At 42.8% G+C, this 20,585-nt stretch overlaps 1 protein-coding gene and 1 non-coding gene across 2 annotated transcripts in view; both read right to left on the bottom strand.

The window, feature by feature from the left end:
• Window positions 1–20,585, bottom strand: part of mms4 (Methyl methanesulfonate sensitivity 4) — a 249,316-nt gene that overhangs the window by 46,043 nt on the left and 182,688 nt on the right. The window contains exon 9 of the mRNA XM_068345953.1: window positions 16,617–16,748. Coding sequence (XP_068202054.1) covers window positions 16,617–16,748 — 132 coding nt within the window. The remainder of the gene's footprint in view (window positions 1–16,616; window positions 16,749–20,585) is intronic.
• LOC137616797 (5S ribosomal RNA) lies at window positions 8,196–8,314 on the bottom strand. The gene has a single exon (XR_011039504.1). It is a non-coding gene; the product is annotated as a 5S ribosomal RNA (ribosomal RNA).

Raw genomic sequence — 20,585 nt, 5'->3', positions numbered from 1 at the left:
AACATAGATGGTGGTTTAATATCAAACGGGGGATGAGGAATCCCGTAAATACGTAATCAACATGGATATGAAAGTGTTAATTAAACATTGTAATCAATACAAAAAGGAAACCCGTAGGTAAGCATTGAATATAGATATGAATAATGATAAACAAGCTTGGTAAACAATTCAACAAGGTAACCCGTAGGTAAGAATTCAACATAAATATGAATATAAAAAATGGTAAACAATCCCATCAAGGGATGAAAGTAAAACCAAGCAAAAAGCAGATCCATAAACACATTCTTAGTGTAATAAAATAAATAAAATCAGCACGGTGAATTTCAAGAACAGATGAAATCAAAAACAATTCGTGGAAATTGATCACAATGTAAAATAAAATAATACACCATAAGGGTGTATGGTAAAGGACAAAAAAAATCAGGTAGGAACAATAAGTAAGCCAGGCAGGAGGGAAAGAGGATAGAGCAAGACGTTGTGATTAGGACTCAGTACCTTCAGGAGGAACTACATTCCCTGCTGCTACTGTGGCAAATTTAAGAGCTTCTAAAGGTTATAGGTAGTGGCGCTTGAAAACTTTAGGGGACTTCCAACCCGTATATTTTGAGAGCTCATCAAATTTCATGTGGTGGAAAAAGTTAATTGAAGTAGCCACAGCTCGAATATCATGGACATGTGGGAATGATTCAGGATTAGCTTGTTTATTAAAATAAAGAATTTGTTGTTTGATTCCCTTAAGGGTAATGGTTCCTCCATGTTCTCTAATAAATAAAGGCCCTGTGGTTGTGATGGAAGTTCTACTTAAGTAGGATTTCAGAGTGGTAACTGGACACAGGGATGGATCCCGAGGAAGTGGAACAATCTTCCAGGGAGACCACCTGTTTTGGGGGTCTTTGTTAGGGGAGAGAAGGACCTCACCCGAAGAGGGAAACTCTATATGACCTGGGTCTCTAGATAAGGCTGACAATTCTGAGATTCTGGAGCTAGAGGCGAGGCTCAAAAGAAAAAGTGTCTGTCTTAATAATGCCATACAGTTACAGGATTCATTCGAGGTGTCAGAGGCTAGCTTTAGAACATCGTTCAAAAACCAGGAAACTGCGCTAGGGCGAGTTGAAGGTTTTAATCTGGCACAGGCTCTCGGAATGGATGAGAAATATGAATCCGTCAGATCAGTGTCAAAGCCGACATGGAAGATCTTTTTCAAAGCCGACTTGATCGCAGTAATGGTATTGGCTGCCAGGCCCGATTCAAAGAGTTCTGAAGAATGTCACAGTTAGGTTCATTGTCATTTTCTCAACTTGGGAATCTTTCAAAAACTTTGCTAGTTTCTTGACAGCCGAGTCATATTGACGGAGGGTGGATTCTCTTTTGCCAGATTCCAGGAATAGGGTACTGTATTCAGAGGATCGATGTTTGCACCTTGTTGAGCTGCGAACTTCATGAAGTCCATAAAGTTAGGGCATTCAGAATCCTTGAGGAAGCTAACACATTGCGAGTTTGTACTACTTGTGTTAGTACAGGATTGGGAATCCGCCGGGGGCGGAGGCCTAGCTCTAGTAACAAGGGGAACCAGTTGCTCTTGGGCCAGTTGGGGGCTACCAGAGCCACTCGACCTTTGAAAGATCTAAGTTTGTGCAAAACTTTCAGCAGGAGATTTATTGGAGGAAACAGATAAATCGTCTTCCAAGTGTTCCAATCTAGTGACATAGCGTCCATGGCATAAGCCTGAGGGTCCAGGTTGGGGGCTACGTAACAATCTAGTTTGCGATTGGACTCCGTCGCAAACAGGTCCACCTGGAGACCCGGGACTTGAGATAATATCCACTGGAAGGATCGATTGTCTAGTGACCATTCCGACTCCAGTGGAGTCGTCCGGGAAAGTGCGTCTGCCACCACATTCCGGACTCTCGCTAGATGGACTGCTGATAGATGCCACTTGTGCGATGCCGCCATGGAGAAAATCGTCAACATGACGTGGTTTATGTGGGCTGATCTGGAGCCTCCTCTGTTGATGCAGTGGACTATGACTGCACTGTCGAGGACCAGTCTATGGAGATTCCTGGCTGGGCTGAGACGTTTTAAAAGTGAGGAAGACTGCCATGGCCTCTAGGACGTTGATGTGCATTTGTTGAAAGATCGGTGACCATAACCCTTGGACTTTTTTGTGTTGGGAGTAACCTCCCCACCCTGTTAAGGAGGCGTCTGTATGAACGACGAGTCCCGGGGCTGGATGTTGCAAGGGAACCGACTTTGAAAAATTTTTGATCTTCATCCAAGGCTGCAGACTTTTTCTCAGGATTGGGGGAAGACGAGCTTGCCTGTCTCGACGTTTTTTGGTTGCTCTGGAGCGCCACACACTGTTTATGTCCTTTAGTTTGGACCTTAGGACGATGTCTGTCACCGAGGCGAACTGTAAGGAACCCAGGATCCTCTCCTGGTTCCTCCTGGACGTCAACTTGTCCCTGAGAAACTGTTTCGTATTCTTCGCTATTTCCTTCCTTTTGGTTTTTGGGAGGCACAACGTATGGGAACTTAGAACCCATTGTAGCCCCAGCCATTGAAACTTGGTCTCCGGGACCAGGCGGGATTTCTCGAGGTTGACCTGAAATCCTAATTGTCGAAGGAAGGAGAGGACCTTGTTCGTTGCTATGTGGCAGTTCTGGACATTGTCCGACCAGATCAGCCAATCGTCGAGATAAGCCACTATTTGTATTCCCTGAGTTCGAAGTTCCTGAATTACCGTCTCTGCTAATTTGGTGAAGATTCTGGGCGCTATGTTGAGGCCGAATGGCATCACCTTGAATGCATAGGCTTGTTTGCCTAGCTTGAAGCCCAGAAACGGACGAAAATGCCTTGCTATTGGAACGTGATAGTAGGCATCTGTAAGATCTATGGAGGTGGTGACGGCCCCACGGGGAAGTAAGGTCCGCACCTGCGAGACGGTAAGCATGTGGAATTTGTCGCAACAAATGAAGGAGTTTAGACGAGACAGGTCCAGGATTACTCTTAGTTTGTCTGAGCCTTTCTTTGGCACGCTGAATAAGTGACCTTGAAATCTTAAGCGATGTATGCTTTGGATTGCGTTCTTTTGCAACAGATCCTTCGTGAATGAATGTAGCTCTTCCGTTGGAAGCTGGTAGAAACTGTTCGGTGGAGGGGGTCCCTGAATCCAGCTCCACCCCAGACCTTTTGAGATTATGCTGGAAGCCCAATTGCTGAACTTCCAGTGGTCCCGAAATTTGTACAGTCTCCCTCCTACCTGCGAGTTCTCAATGGTTGGAGGATGATTTGCCGCCCCTGCCTCCGCGGAAAGACTTGTCTCGGTGGGAACCCCTTCCGCCACCTCGGGCACGAAAGGCACCTCTGGAACCCCTGTGGCGCTGGTAGCCATGGAAAGAACCCTGAGATTCATACGTGGGGTTAAAGGCGGGGGCGGTGGTGAATGAAGTCGAGGCGACTTGGGCTTGAGGGACCAACACCTACTGTTGTTGTTGTTGGCCCTTTGAGGTAGAAGGCTGGGAACCTTGAGGAACAGACTGAACTGGGACCGGTTGTACCACTTGAAGAGAAGGTCTAAATTGCGAGGAGTGGAAGGGCCTCAACCTTTTCCTATCTCGGATTGGGGTACTAGCCGGCTCATACTTCCTCTTAGGAACTAGGCCCCACCTAACCTTGAGCCTTTGGTTGGCTCTAGCTGCCTCGCTGAGAACCGAATTCACTAGGTCCTCGGGAAGAGATCCGGACCCCAGACTGGGGCTTTGATGAGCCTATTAGGTTCGTGTCTAATCGTAGCCTCAGACAGTACATGTCGTTGGCAACGGAACCTGGCATTATGAAAATCATAGGCGTCAGTCAATAAGGTCTGCAAAAGGGATTTGATGAGGACCTTAAAGAGAGGTTCCTCGTCGCAAGTGGCAACGGTCAATTCGGAAAGAGTAACCGAATTAATTGACCTACCGAGCCTACACCTGGTGTCAAAATGATATTTTCATTATAAAATAAATTTTTGAATATACTTACCCGGTGAATATATAAATAGCTGACGTCTCCAAAGGTCGACAGATTCCAAAAACTCGTGAGCGATCGCCATGAAGGCTGCCGGGTGTGCCCACCAGCGCCGACTATCGGCCAGATACCGCATATACTTCTCAACCAAACCAGTTCTTCTCAGACCGTAGGGTCTCTATTGGGGAGGAAGGGAGGGCCTTTAATATTATATATTCACCGGGTAAGTATATTCAAAAATTTATTTTATAATGAAAATATAATTTTTAAATATTGAACTTAGCCGGTGAATATATAAATAGCTGATTCAAACCCATGGTGGTGGGTAGAGACCAGTATTAAAACAATAAAGGCGTATATGCTCAAGAGTTTTTGACAAATATTCAAAAAACAAACTTAAGTATAGGTACCTGGTAAGGAAGCTGACTCTGATGATTACTCTGTCTCATTAGTCCGCTATCCTCACGAAGCCCAGAGATCCTCTTAGGATGCTGAAAGACTCCCAGGAGCTGCTATATCCAGGGTGAACACCCCTATAACAGGACCTCATCAATACCCTTAATCTGGGCGCTCTCAAGAAACAATATTTTGACCACCCGCCAAATCAAAAAGATTGCGAAAGACTTCTTAGTCTCCCATACAACCCAAAACAAGATTAAAAATTTCAAGAGTAGATTAAAAGGATATTGGGATTAAGGGAATGTAGTGGTAGAGCCTTCACCCACTACTGCACTCGCTGCTACGAATGGTCCCAGTGTGTAGCAGTCCTCATAAAGAGTCTGGACATCTTTCAAGTAATATGAAGCGAATACCGACTTGCTTCTCCAAAAGGTCGCGTCCATAATACTTTTAATGGATCTATTTTGCTTAAACGCTACTGAAGTTGCTATCGCTCTAACTTCATGAGCCTTGACTTTAAGTAAATTACGATCCTTCTCACTTAAATGAGAGTGTGCCTCCCGAATCAAAAGTCTAATAAAATAAGACAACGCATTCTTAGACATGGGCAAAGAGGGCTTTTTAACGGAGCACCATAAAGCCTCTGAACAACCTCGTAGCGGTTTAGTTCTGGATAAATAAAATTTAAGAGCTCTAACGGGGCACAGCACTCTTTCAACTTCATTCCCCACAATCTCAGAAAGACTGGGGATTTCAAATGATTTAGGCCAAGGACGAGACGGAAGTTCATTCTTGGCCAAAAAACCAAGTTGAAGAGCACACACTGCTTTATTAGTGGAGAAGCCGATGTTCTTGCTAAAAGCATGTATCTCACTAACCCTTTTAGCCGAAGCTAAGCTCACCAAAAAAAGTGTCTTGAGGGTAAGATCCTTCAGGGAGGCTGAATTTAATGGTTCAAACCTGTCTGACATAAGGAACTGTAGGACCACGTCCAAGTTCCAAGCAGGAGTCGAAAAAATTACGCTCCTTGGAAGTCTCGAAAGACTTAAGCAGGTCTTGGAGATCTTTGTTATTAGAAAGATCCAAACCCCTATGCCTGAAAACAGAAGCTAACATGCTTCTGTAGCCTTTAATGGTGGATGCAGAGAGGGAGCGCTTAAACGCTACTGAAGTTGTTATCGCTCTAACTTCATGACCGTTTCTCAGATAAAGCAGAAAATCCGCAACCTGCGCTACAGAGGCACTGGAAGTGGAAATAGAGGAGGACTTGCACCAATCTCTAGATACCTCCCATTTCGACTAATAGATCCTGATGGTAGAGGATCTTCTAGCCCTCGCGATCGCTCTAGCTGCCTCCTTCGAAAACCCTCGAGCTCAAGAGTGTCTTTCGATAGTCTGAAGGCAGTTAGACGAAGCGCGGGGAGGCTTTGATGAAATCTCTTTACGTGAGGCTGTCGCAAGAGATCCATCCGCAACGACAGACTTCTTGGAACGTCTACCAGCCATAGAAGTACCTCTGTGAACCACTCTCTCGCGGGCCAGAGGGGAGCAACCAACGTCAACCTGGTCCCTTCGTGAGAGGCGAACTTCTGCAGCACCTTGTTTAGGATCTTGAAAGGTGGAAAGGCATAAACGTCCAGGTGAGACCAGTCCAGCAGGAAAGCGTCTATGTGGGCTGCCTCTGGATCTGGAACTGGAGAGCAGTAAGTCGAGAGCCTCTTTGTCAGTGAAGTCGCAAAATGATCTATGGTGGGTTGACCCCATGTCATCCATAGCTTCTCGCACACAGTCTTGTGCAACGTCCACTCCATGGAGATGACTTGTCCTCTTCTGCTGAGGCAGTCCGCCAAGACATTCATTTCTCCTTGCACAAATCTCGTCAAAAGAGAGATGTTACTTGCCTTAAATGGAGTTCCTTCTGATCCGTGGACCAAAGACCTGAGCATTCCAGACTGTCCAGTGGAGCTCCCTAACCCAAATCCGACGCATCTGAATACAACACATGGTTTGGGTTCTTGATCGCAAGAGAAAGACCTTCTCGAAGTCTTATGTTGCTGTCCCACCAAGTCAGACATGTCTAGACTGAGTTGGAGATTGGGAAAGAGATACTCTCTAAGCCCTTCTCCTTGTTCCAATGGTTTAGGTGAAATTGGAGAGGGCAAAGGATGAGTCTCCCCAGAGAGATAAACTACTCCAGCGATGAAAGAGTTCCCACGAGGCTCGTTCAAACTCTTACAGAGCAACTGTTTTTCTCTTGCAAGTGACGGACTTTTAACAGAGCTTGTTCCATTCTTGTGGGAGACGAAAAGGCCCGAAAAATTCGACACTGTATCTCCATTCCCAAATAAAGAATAGTCTGGGATGGAGTACTGTAAGTTACGACTTCTCTACGTTCACTATGAGACCTAGCTCCTTGGTTAGATCTAATGTCCATTAGAGGCTCTCCAGACAGCGATTTACTGACGACGCCCTGATTAGCCAGTCGTCAAAATAAAGGGAGGCTCTGAATCCTCAAAAAATGTAGAAAGCTTGCTACATTTTGCAAGAGCCTTGTAAAAACAAGAGGAGCAGGAATGAGGCCGAAGCACAGTGCTCGAAATTGGTACACTACTTTCCCGTCCACAAACCTCAGAGGTTGTTGAAAGTTTGGATGAATCGGGATGTGGAAGTATGCATCCTGAAGGTCGAGAGAGACCATCCAGTCGCCTTCCCTTACTGCTGCCAAGACAGATTTGGTAGTCTTCATCATGAACTTTGTCTTGAGAATGAACACATTGAGCACACTTACATCTTAAGTACTCCTGCAGTGAACGTGGCTGCCAGATCATTGGAGCCATCCCTGATAGCCTTGTTCATGCATGATATAATTGTACAGCAATACATTGACAGCTGGAGAGACCTTCTTACTTAAGGCTCCCAGGGACCAATCCAACAAATAAATACTTCAAACGCTTGAAAAAACTCCTAACAGGAGATGGTCTAGCTCTGAAGCAGATCATAAAATCTTGGAGCGTCTCATGGCTAGACGACGAGGAGAGTCCACTAGGCTTAAGAAGTCTCCCTGGACAGAGGCAGGTACTCCCCAACCGAGAACTTCTCCTGTGTCACACCAGACGCTCGAGCGAGAAGCTAATTAAGAAGGAGGAAAAGCAAAAGCAGACTTTCCTAAACTTCTCCTGGATTCCAACCAGTCTCCCAGTAAGAGCATGGCTCTCTTGGAAGAACAAGAGAGAACTGACTTCGTAAATGTAGGAGTCGAAGAAAGTCATGCCAAGAGTAAACTCAGACGGCGGAGCAGCCGTTACAAAACGAGTAGGACAAAATTTCACTAAATAAATTCATAATTATAAAACAAGGGATTGTTGGACCACCCTAGGTTACTCCTCTTCTGAATGACTCCCCAAAGGTACATTAGTTGAAAGGGGGTCATCAACTTCTTCAGAAGGCACATCATCTGATAAATCTAAAGTCTTGCGAGAAGGATATTTATATTCAGAATGACGTGAAGGAAAAGCCTGACAGGCTACATTAACTTGTATATGAACAGAAGTTAAAGTTGGAGGGTCGATGTCACGTTGTGACTGCAGAGAATGTTATTCTACTACACGTCGTGACAGAAGTAACTGACGTTCAAACGTCCCGTAGTAACAGCGATGACTGCTGTTCGATGCTATATCGTGACTACGGTGACTGACCCTCGACGTCACGTCATGTCTACGGTGTCTACCGCTTAACGTCACGTCATGTCTGCGGTGTCTGCAGCTCAACGTCACGCTGTGACTGCAGTGGAATACCAACAGCATCTGGTGTTCCCAGGCGGTCACCCATCCAAGTACTGACCAGACCCAACGTTGCTTAACTTCGCTGATCGGACGAGAAGCGGTGTTTTCAACGTGGTATGGCCGTTGACTGATGTTCAAAGCGATCAAAGTTACATCGAGATTTATGCTCCGCATCTCGTTTAACAGCAAAGCTGTCACTAGGGATAACGTCAGCGTGACGTAACAAAGCTCGTTTAGAAGGTTGAAGACCTGAATCACGTATCCCAGAACCGTGACGTACAAAAAGCAAAGGATCCTTTCGCACAGGAACAGGATCGTAAGCTTCTATTAAAGAAGAAAGCTTTAACAGCATATCTTGCAAAACACTTAACTTCGGATCAACCTGTGACTGCGGTGGCTGACGTTCAAACGTCACGTAGTAACAGCGGTGACTGCTGATCGATGCTATATCGTGACTACGGTGACTGACACTCGACGTCACGTCGTGTCTACGGTGTCTACCGCTTAACGTCACGTCGAGTCTGTGGCAGAAACGTCTGTACATGAATGTCATCGCTATGAACGGGACTCTCATGATGACTACAGTTAGGACGTTGAACTTGTTCTGAAGGAACTAATAAACGTTTCAACCGTCTCGAAACCTTACGCCCAGGCTTTTAAAGAGACGAATCATCGGAAGACGAGGAGAAACTTCGTCTCTCCTGTCTTATGGCAAGGACGTGCTTGACGAGCAACGTCTGATACCTTTGAGGGAACGTCTGTTCGTTGGTTTACACCTCTCACTCCCTTAGGTCCTACGACATTCCTTCTCCCTGGTGCAGGGGAGCCTGAAAGAGGTCTCGGACTAGGCAAGCGACAAGCACGAACAAACGAACCCTCCGCAACACTGAACATGTTTTTCGCACTTTCTTCACTGATATCGCATTTTTTAATAATTTCACATTAGACATGAATAAAGCTGAATTCTACCTGAAGCACGCAATTCTCCCTCAAATCAAAAGGTTAGAATTGCGAAATAAGTCGTATAATGTAAGCACATTAGTACAAAATGAAACACACATGCAAAAATCAATAAACATATACATATATATCGAATAAAACGGAAATATATAAAGTTAAAAAGATCAGTGACTGGGGATGAGACTAAAACCAGTTCACTAAGGACTACGTTTTCAATCTCTCACCGTACAGTGCCTTGGGATGAGAAGAAAAACTAAAACGTTTTATCCTCTCTCCCCGTACAGAGACTTGGGACGAGAGTAAAAATCTGAATCGAGAACAACGTTACTCGCTCCCAAACTCCTTGTACAGAGACTTGGGACGAGAATAAAGATCGGATCGTTCTCTCTTTCTCTCTCTCTCTCTCTTGACACTCACAAGAGAATGGCATACTCACTCTTCGTCAATAACAGGTTATTTGACTAAAGGAAAAAACTAAAAGGACTAAGAAAATTAACATGTTCCTTTAAATTAGTATCTAAAAAACTTCAGTTTGAAAGAAGAATGAACAAAACATCAAAATCGATTTACTCTTTCTGCAAAGTGAAACCGTGATTCTCTCTTTCTCTATCGTAACGATAGAGCGCAAACTGCGTAGCATAAATAAACCAAACGTTAGTTCATCTTTGAAAAACAGCACGAAGACTATTCAAAGAATAAATTTCTTAAAATATTTTCTAAAAATATTCATCTCATCAATCTAAACAAAAATAAAAGTTGAATGGGCTCAACGTTGTTTAACTTCGTTTTCCAAGTCAGGACCGCCTACAAAGAATAGGCAAAGGCCGCTTATAAACAAAAACATAAAATTTATCTCGGTGTTTAGTATAAATGGAAAGCTAATCGAAGAGGCCTAATAAAGGCGGGTGAGATATAATATATATAGAGGTAATCTATAAATATCAACAATAATTTATAAAGTGATAAAATAATTACCAAAAGCCTTTAACACACTTCCGTACACTGAGGGAAGGGTCGGCCATCTTTTCTCTATGGAAAAACCAGAGCGAGATTAAAAAAGCAAGGGCAAAAACTTCTCCTCTCCTTTCAAAAGCATTTCTTTTGAAGATAGTATTGAATAATCCAACACGGCGAAAGCAATAAAACCAAAACCAAGTACTTCACTAATTCGGTAGAAAACTCGAGGTCTAGCGCGAGCGGAACCAGTGTTGTCTTTAACACCGACAGAGAAGAACTGGTTTGGTTGAGAAGTATATGCGGTATCTGGCCGATAGTCGGCGCTGGTGGGCACACCCGGCAGCCTTCATGGCAATCGCTCGCGAGTTTTTGGAATCTGTCGACCGTCGGAGACGTCAGCTATTGATATATTCACCGGCTAAGTTCAATATTTAAAACTCGAATTTAATCAGAGACTCCGTTAGTTTAGGAAGGCGTTCACTGAACTGCGTCGAAGCACAGTCCGGGCTCAGTTTGCCCACCGAGAAGGTAGATGGGGCGTTCCGCCAACATTCATTATCCCCCGGGAAGAGAAGGGAAGTCAAGTCCGTCTCTCTGAGTTGAGGTAAGGGATTCTCCTCCTTGGTAGCCTGATAGGCAATCTCCATGATCTTGGTCGCGCATGGAGTCGGGGTCTGCTCGTTGACCACAAACATAGTATACGAGCTCTTGTAGGCTGTGATCATTGTATTCATACAGTCCCATTCATTGAAGATGCGGACCAAAACAGACTGTGCCTGTTCTTTAGGGAAGATCACGGTCTCTTTCGGGACCTTATCCAGGCGGATTAGAGCCTCCTCTGTTAGGCGGGCATAGCCGGGGAAGGGAAATTCAAGACCCGACGGGTAGAACTCGTAGTCCTCGAGAGGCCGAGTTCCGAAACCTATGGATAACATGCCATCCGAGAGGGGGGCATGTAACGCTAACCGCCAAGGGTTGTTTTTGTTGAAAGGTGGGAGCTTAGAGGCATCGGGGATGGGATATTGCTGCTGTGGTGGCAGCCCCGAATGCATGAGTCCCTGAACCATGGTCTCCACATTAGTCATTCTCTCTTGTAACATTGTTTCAAAATGAGAGAACATCTTTTCCGAAAATTCCTTCGGGTCAAATGATTCCGCCGGGGGGGGGGGGGGGGGGGGGGGGGGGGGGGGGGGGGGGGGGAACAGGTGCCGGAATGGAGACTACTCCCTGAGAGGTCGAGGGCACAGCAACTGAGTCTTTAGAGACTCTAGTGGAAGAAGATTTCGACTTCACTGATGATGACTTCGAAGACTTGTGGGTCTTGTGTAAAGGCCTGCGGTGAGCCTTAACCTTGGGGGCAACAGGCCGGGGCTTGAGATCAGCCCCGGGAGTTCCCGGGAATCCTTGAAATGAAGATTGGTCAGAAGTAGAAGAAAAAGTCAGGCTAAGGAGAGGAATCTTAGCCCGAGACCCACCTGACTCACCTATGTCCCTACCTGTGTCGGGTTCATCCAGAGCCATGGGCTCTACGTCTAAATTGAGGATAGCGACGTCCTGTCTCCTCTTGATCCGGGGCCAATAGTAGGGATTCAATGTTCTCAATGATAGGATCCGCCAAATCTTTGGGGACCGCGGCCGAAGTCTTTGCGTGCGGGTAAAGGCGAGAGCACCATTCCTCAGAGAGGATATAAGGCTGTTTTAGCCTTCACATTACGGACAAACCCGCCAATCCAGATTTTGAGGGTCGCCTGAGCCGTATTCTTTTCAAGTTGAGAGCTCTGAAAGAGAACAGACTATTAGCGAGGGTAAGGAATATCATGCCGAAGAAAAAAGGAAAAAGAACAAGGCTTCGGAGACACGAAGCTATCGAAGGGCATGCGAGGAGTCCAAAGAACAGTGTCCTTAAAATTAATTAATTGTAATTAATTGTAACTCCACTTACCAAGTCTGTAATATAGCTAAAAGTAATTCTACTCACCGTGTCAGATGTTAAAGTGGAGGTCATTTTGTAGCAAACTACACAATTGTCCGGATGCCAAACAATCAAATCATCTACCAGAACAGCACAGTGGGCATGTGAACGGCACACATCGTGGCCGCAGGGTTGGTGGAGGACCGCCGAACATGCCGTCATCGCACAGCGTACTGTCTGTAAAATAAAAGATACATGGGTATCTTATAGATAAGCAAGAGGGGCACGGAGGCTCCGGGGGCTTAAATTATATCACTATCGTGGTGAAAAGGATATACTATGACTGTAATATAGATAAGAATAAGTCAATCCGTAAGTGTGATCGTATTTGAAAAGGGGGGGAAGTCGAGAACAGGGAATATATATATATATATAAACATGTGAATATATATAGAGGAGATTAATCCAAGTGGTTATAGGTAATGTTGGCTCCGGAGAGACAACCGAGAGAGCCCAGGGCTCATGAAAGTCCACCGGAGAAGGCGGACAGGGGGGGGGGGAGTCGAGGGTCAAACCCGTCGACGGCACACAGGATTAATTAACTCGACCAGGGAATAAAGTGAAAGCTACGTCCGGGGATCCCGTAGTTAAATAATAACACATGGAGTCCGTGAAGTGCGGAACACCACAGAGGGAGGGGGGTGGAGGGATCTATAATGGGTCCGTGAGGTGCAGGACCGGGAGGAAGTAGCAGTAATGAATGTGAAAATATGTAATATAAACACAACATGATACCACAGACCAAGCAGAATGCCTACCGCCGACTGATGGCCAATCGAGTCGGCGGAAAGAATCGGCAGGGTAGGGAGAAAATAGCAATATAATGTATGATAATGTATAATAATAAGCCTCACATACTATCGGGAACTGCCCAGAACGGAGTTAAGCGAAAGCCCCGGGGGAGAGAACGTAACGCAAAACAGCTGACTCTACGACTCGACAAGAGAGAGAGAGAGAGGGAAGGCAACCCTGGGGTGGGGGGTGCCGGGCGGATGGGCAGAGGGAGGCTAACTAGTGGGGCAGAGGACAGGAGTACCAACCTGAACAGAGACCCACGACTGGAATGATCACACGGAAAGACTAGGATAACAATATAATAATATAACTAATAGGTAAATAAAAGAGGAAGGCATGCTGGATAATAATAATAATAATATCAATCGTAAGATAGTGCGGAGGGACGAACAGAGAGACAGGGGAAGACCAAGCCTAACAGCGCGTGGAGCTAGGCAGGGCTACCAACATAACACAAAGTCGGTGAAGTGCCGACAAAAAATGTAAAACAAAGAACTGTCTCGTGAAAGTCCCTTCGAACTAATAATACTAGAATAAAACGTATGCTAATAAGATCGTTATGAACGTCCGTGACGTGAGGAACGTAAAACGAAGTAATACTAGTAACGCTCGAAAGCTACCAGGCATGCCAACCTAACATGAAATTACGATACCGTAATATCGTAAATAACTGTTATCGTAATAACAGACTACCATAATATAAAATAACACGGGGTGTGAACCGTGGATACCCAGAAAAGTTCAAAACGAGGAACAATCAGTATAGAAGACTCATTGTAAAACGTTAAGAACAATGAGAGAGAGAGAGAGAGGAGGTGGCCGATCGCCACGAGGACCCGATGCAGGGTCGTGGATAAAATAAAACTGTGATAAAATAATAAATAAGGGCAAAGCCACCTCCAAAATCTCAAAACTCATAGATCTGGTACTTAACTTAGGTGGAGTGATGGTAGGGTCCGACATCCTGAAATAAATCCTGGGTAATCCCAGGAAAACACGCACCGGAAAAAAGATAACGTATGCAAGCAGGTGCTATGAAAAAGGAGTGACGTCACTGGCGTGGGTGGGATCGTTCGTAGTAGCGTTTCAGAGCTAGGATGTTGAACGGCACCTCGCTGTTCGGGGATATTGACAGGAGATATCTAAATGGTGCAAGACCTCTGGTTGTGATTTAATCACGCCCCAGTTATTTATACCGACACCTTAATAGGTGAGCGAGCTGAGTTCAACCTAGCATTCCTATACAATTTTTTCTCTGGTAAAATTCATAGCAGTTATTACCTTAGAAATGATGTAAAAGGAGCATTTCACTGGGCGGCACAGGTAAGAGCCCAGAAATATATATATTTCATCTACTAAACAGCAAGAAAAATTTTAATTAACATAAAATATTTATTTTAATGTTGTTACTGTACTTAATACTTCATTTTTCCTTGTTTCCTTTCCTCACTGGGCTATTTTCTCTGTTGGGGCCCCTGGGCTTACAGCATTCTGCTTTTCCAACTAGGGTTGTAGCTTAGCAAGTAATAATAATAAAATTAGCTGACTATTAGCCATGATTTTTTACCATTAGTTTCGAATAAATTACACTTTAGTATGTATATTGATTCTTTGAAAGACTAAAATAATTTCTTTTGTACAGATAGCTATCCGTGGGAGTCGAATTGGGGGAGAGTGGAAGGGAGGATTGTCAGTCAGCTGACAAAGGAGAATGGTTTCATAACAGTTGCCAATCTACCGAAAATGGATATATCCTTAAACTTTATTGCATGTATTTTATTTTTTGAGAGATACACACAGAGATAAAATCTTATTTGAGTTTTAGGTCTGTTTAAATAGGTATGCATATTTTAGTTTTAGTTCTGTTTAAATAGGTATGCATATTTTAGTTTTAGTTCTGTTTAAATAGGTATGCATGTAATCTAGATAAATTGGTGGCAGAGATCAGCCAATGAAAACAATGTTTATAAAATAACTCTTCAGTAGTTATCAAAATACACCTAAAATTGGAATGATAAAATAAATACATAATAATGTATCATGCATAGTAAAAAAAAAAATTACTATTTTTTTATAGACTTAAGACATTTCATATACAGTATTACGATACTTTAAATTTGGATGCCTTGACCACTTGATGCTTCCAAAAGTTTTGAATACATTATGAATCAATGGATTTATTTTCTGTATGACTTTTCAAAGTACTGTACCGCAATTGATCATTCTCTATAGATAGTTGTATGCTACATTTATAGTACAGGTATTTAAAGGTAAGGAAATGAGAACCGTCTTTTCGAAAAAGAGAATTAATCGACTGTTTGCCTTGTAAGGCTTGCCTGCAAGCAAAATGGAATATAAAGTATGTATAGTATAAACCTTACTTCATATACAATATTTTATTTCCCCTTTTGAAGGAAATCGTAAAGATTTTTTTTTTTATAAGACTGAATTCATTTACATGACCAAGGTATGTTGATAGAAAACTTTATCATCTACAGTGCTATGGACCATAAGCTAACTACGATTCTGGATGTCTAGGCTCCTTTGCTAGTGGATGTGTAAGTACAGTATGTAAATATATTACTTATGTATTCCATATTTTAAGATTAAATGGTACAGTAGTAATAATAAATTTTCATATAATAACCAGTACAAATAAAATTAAGAAAAAAATGAATCAACCTTTAATTTATTGACGTCTGGAAAGAGTTCATAGCCCTAAGAAATTCAATTCCTAATAATGGTCAAAACTCAAGATTAAGCATATTTTTTTTATGTTTACAGATTTCAAGACCGAAATTTAATAACCATTACTTTATCACTAAGCCCACCACAAAAATAATGGACTAACTCAATACCTGATCCAGGACAAGTTATCTAGCTCAGCCTACCCTTCCCACAAATATCCTTCAATTTAAAATAAATGATATGCTTCAAATTACTGTCCAGTTGTTCCAAATCAAAATATTCCCATGCAATATTTCTCCAACTTTATCAGTAACACCTATATATGACAGTCAGCCTAGATCAAGTAGGTGTGATTTCAAGCAAAAAGACGATATATGGATAAAATAGTTACTGTTGTATTGAGGCTAAAACATATTCAAGAGAGGTAATGGTAATTGGTAAAAACAACAGAAAATAAGCACATAGCTACAATCTTTAAAACATAACTTTGCCTACTCAAAGATAATGTGAAGCATGAATAATGTAAACTGAAAACAATGGATCTTTGGGGGGGACATGATACTAGATTTTTCTTGAACGGTTGTTATGGTCAATTCATCATTGTAGATTTACCTTGGGATAAACCGGGATTAAATAATAATATGAATTATGGTCATATTATATGCTAACGGTCTATTATAAACTTTGCATAGCTTTAGAATCTGTACCAGTCTAAGAAATTTAAATCCTCAAGGGTTTACTGCAGTTTACCACTGAGTTAGATTCATCTTTTAAGGTTCACTTAAAACATGTTCTCACGTGAGATAGGAAAATGTTAAGTTGAGTGTGTTGGATGGGCAATAAAGACAATAAAAGGAACAATTCAAGACAAATCAGTAGAAACCAATGTAGAAGAGGTAAAAATAGAAGAAAGCATTTAAATGTACTGTCAAAACAGAATAAAACACAGCTTAAATGGTAAGAAGTAACACTAAATGGCAACTCATATGTAAAAAACAATTATTCTGTATATCAAACATGCAATATAATGGAAGTAAACATAAAAGTAATTATCTTACTTGTATGGAGCTTCTGCTAAGGACTTAGCAACTTGACATATAAAAGTAGCAACCTTCTCTGCATCAGAGATCAATCGGTGGTTGACTCCACATTCTAACTGTGCCATTACAAGAGCAGTTTCAATATCAACCCTGCAAGTGACAAACACAGACTTTTAATGATAAAATTTGTTATTTCTATACCCATCTGATGTTCATATTGCTTTCTTATCGAATCTCGCTTCTCTTTAATCAAATTATAAATTACCCCTATTGCAGTACCTAGGCTACCTCTTCACTACATCTTGCTCTATCTACCTGACTCTCTCTATGTAACAAATTAATTCTTTGTTTCTTTACAAAGTCTCAATTAAATACTCACTGATATATCCCATAATATTTGAATTTCTCTACCAACCAGGGTGCGCTATAGCGTAATGCAATAGAGCCAAGGGTTAAGAGTATAGAATTTGTAAAGCAAAGTACGTATTTCAAACATACTCAATTTATTATAGCAAACTCAGAAGAATATCTGCAAGACGTTTTTTTGCATAGAAAAGATCCCTAGAAAGGAAAGGAAAAAAGGTAAACATTGGAAAGACAGAACTAATGATTGGTAGTAGAGAAGGACATGAAATAAATATTCCCTACTAAAACAGATCAATGAGTTTAATTAATTGGGATCAATAACAGAGGAGGGAGGTAGTGAGAAAGCAATGAGAAAGTTGAAGCTGCAAGGCAAAAATGGAGAGATGTAACTGGGGTACGTATTATAAACAGGAAAATGCCCCTTAAAATTCAAATTGAAGATTTATAAGACAGTTACCTGGCCTGTACTATTACATGGGACAGAAACTTAGGTTCTTAAGAGGAAAGAGAAAGGACTGTTGGTAACAAAGAGGTAAGGATTATGAGCTGGATTGCTGGAATATTCCTACGGGAAAGGAGGGAGTGTCAAGATATAAGAATGTGTGATATATGTAATGTAAAGGAGACCCTGTAGGGAAGCTCATTTGAGATACTATGGCCAGGTAATAAGATGAGAGAAGTTGGAATAAATCAAGACAGATAAAAACATGACAGTGATGGGAAGGAGTTTGGGTGTCAATAGATCAGATGGATGGATATGGTGAGGAGGATATGGGTGTGGTGGGTCTGGGGGAAGATACAAGGAATAGAAATGATGGAGAAAGTTGACCCTGTAATACAGTGGTATCAATAATGTTGAAAGAAGGAAGAAGAAAAAGTTAAAGCATTCTCCTATAAGGTCTACAAGTCCTCTTGGCCTTTCAGCTGGAATGTCTACTAGAGCTGAATCCTATTGGTCTACTGCTACTGTAAGAAACCCTTAGAGGTAGCAATTCTAGAGATGTAGTTGGCACTGATTTATAATGAGAAATAGGGGTACTCCCACGAAGATCTCAAACCATCACTTTTATCTTGGCGTCCACTTGTTTAGTTACCTTAATCGTTTTAACATCTAATGCAGGACCAAATATATAGGAAGATTTCAAGAATTACTTCTGACAGACTCAACCTGTTCCTTGTGTTTAATAAAACTCAAAATGACTGCCACAGCCTCGGAAGTCCTATCTAAAATCGTTGTATCAGATTCTCTAAAATGATATTTTAATTATAAAATAAATTTTTGAATATACTTACCCGGTGAATATATAATAGCTGCTGCTCCAGCGGCTCGACAGAAAACACACACAAAAACTCGCGAGCGATCGCTATGAAGGTTGCGGGTGTGCCCACCAGCGCCAACTATCGGCCAGATACCGCATATACTGTACATGTAAACAGACCCAATTTTTTCTCATCCCGCTGGGTCTCTATCGGGGAGGAAGGGGGGGCCTTTAATTTATATATTCACCGGGTAAGTATATTCAAAAAATTTTTTTATAATTAAAATATCATTTTTAAATATTTAACTTAGCCGGTGAATATATAATAGCTGATTCACACCCATGGTGGTGGGTAGAGACCAGAGTTAATTAAGTTTACAGCGTATATGCTTAGAGTTTTTGACAGTTATATCATAACAAAACCCAAATATATAAAGGTACCTGGTAAGGAAGTTGACTTAGACGATTACTCTGCCTTATTAGTCTGTCTTCCTCACGAAGCCCAGCGATCCTCTTAGGATGCTGAAAGATTCCCAGGAGCTGAAGTATTAAGGGCTGCAACCCATACAACAGGACCTCATCAAACCCCTAATCTGGGTGCTCTCAAGAAATGACTTTGACCACCCGCCAAATCAACCAGGATGCGAAAGGCTTCTTAGCCTTCCGTACAACCCAAAAAACAATATTAAAAACATTTCAAGAGACAGATTAAAAAGGATATTGGAATTAGGGTAATGTAGTGGTAGAACCCTCACCCACTACTGCACTCGCTGCAACGAATGGACCCAGTGTGTAGCAGTCCTCGTAAAGAGTCTGGACATCTTTTAAGTAAAGTGACGCGAACACTGACTTGCTTCTCCAAAAAGTCGCGTCCATAATACTTTGCAGAGATTTATTTTGCTTGAAGGCCACGGAGGTTGCTATAGCTCTAACTTCGTGCGTCTTAACCTTAAGCAAACATTGGTCTTTCTCATTCAAGTGAGAATGAGCTTCTCGTATTAAAAATCTGATAAAATATGACAAAGCATTCTTTGACATAGGCAATGATGGTTTCTTAACTGAGCACCATAATGCCTCAGATTTACCTCGTAATGACTTAGTACGAGCTAAATAGAACTTAAAAGCTCTAACAGGACATAATACTCTTTCCAGTTCGTTGCCTACGATCTCTGATAAGCAAGGAATATCAAAAGATTTAGGCCAAGGACGAGAAGGCAGTTCATTTTTGGCCAGGAAACTAAGTTGAAGTGAACAAGTGGCTTTTTCTGTAGAAAAGCCGATGTTCTTACTGAAGGCATGAAGTTCACTGACCCTTTTAGCCGAAGCCAAGCACACTAGGAAAAGTGTCTTGAGGGTGAGATCCTTCAGGGAGGCTGAATGTAATGGCTCAAACCTGTCTGACATGAGGAACCTTAGGACCACGTCTAAGTTCCATCCAGGAGTTGCCAAACGACGTTCCTTAGAGGTCTCGAAAGACTTAAGGAGATCTTGGAGATCTTTATTGTTGGAAAGGTCTAAGCCTCTATGTCGAAAGACCGAAGCCAACATGCTCCTGTAGCCCTTAATCGTGGGAGCTGAAAGGGAGCGAACCTTTCTCAGATGTAAAAGAAAATCTGCGATTTGGGCTACAGAGGTACTGGACGAGGACACATATGCTGACTTGCACCAGTCTCGAAAGACTTCCCACTTCGACTGGTATACTCTAATGGTAGAAGCTCTCCTAGCTCTTGCAATCGCACTGGCTGCCTCCTTCGAAAAGCCTCGAGCTCTTGAGAGTCTTTCAATAGTCTGAAGGAAGTCAGACGAAGAGCGGGGAGGCTTTGATGGACATTCTTTACGTGGGGCTGACGTAACAGATCTACCCTTAGAGGAAGACTTCTTGGAAAGTCTACCAGCCATTGAAGTACCTCGGTGAACCACTCTCTCGCGGGCCAGAGGGTAGCAACCAACGTCAACCTTGTCCCTTCGTGAGAGGCGAACTTCTGCAGTACCTTGTTGACTATCTTGAATGGTGGGAATGCATATAAGTCCAGAAGAGACCAATCCAGTAGAAACGCGTCTATGTGGATTGCTTCTGTATCTAGGACTGGAGAGCAATAGATTGGTAACCTTTTGGTCAACGAGGAGGCAAAGAGGTCTATGGTGGGTTGACCCCAAGTAGCCCAAAGACTCTTGCCCACGTCCTTGTGGAGAGTCCATTCCGTGGGTATCACCTGACCCCTCCGACTGAGACAGTCTGCCAAGGCGTTCAAGTCCCCCTGGATGAATCTCGTCAACAGGGAGATGCCTCGATTTCTTGACCATAAGAGAAGGTCCCTTGCGATCTCGAGCAGCGTGAAGGAGTGTGTGCCTCCTTGCTTGG

Source organism: Palaemon carinicauda, chromosome 22, assembly GCF_036898095.1.
Source record: "Palaemon carinicauda isolate YSFRI2023 chromosome 22, ASM3689809v2, whole genome shotgun sequence".
NCBI lineage: Eukaryota > Metazoa > Arthropoda > Malacostraca > Decapoda > Palaemonidae > Palaemon > Palaemon carinicauda.
Note: the sequence above shows the minus strand (reverse complement) of the source record. Positions and strands in the feature narration are given on the sequence as shown.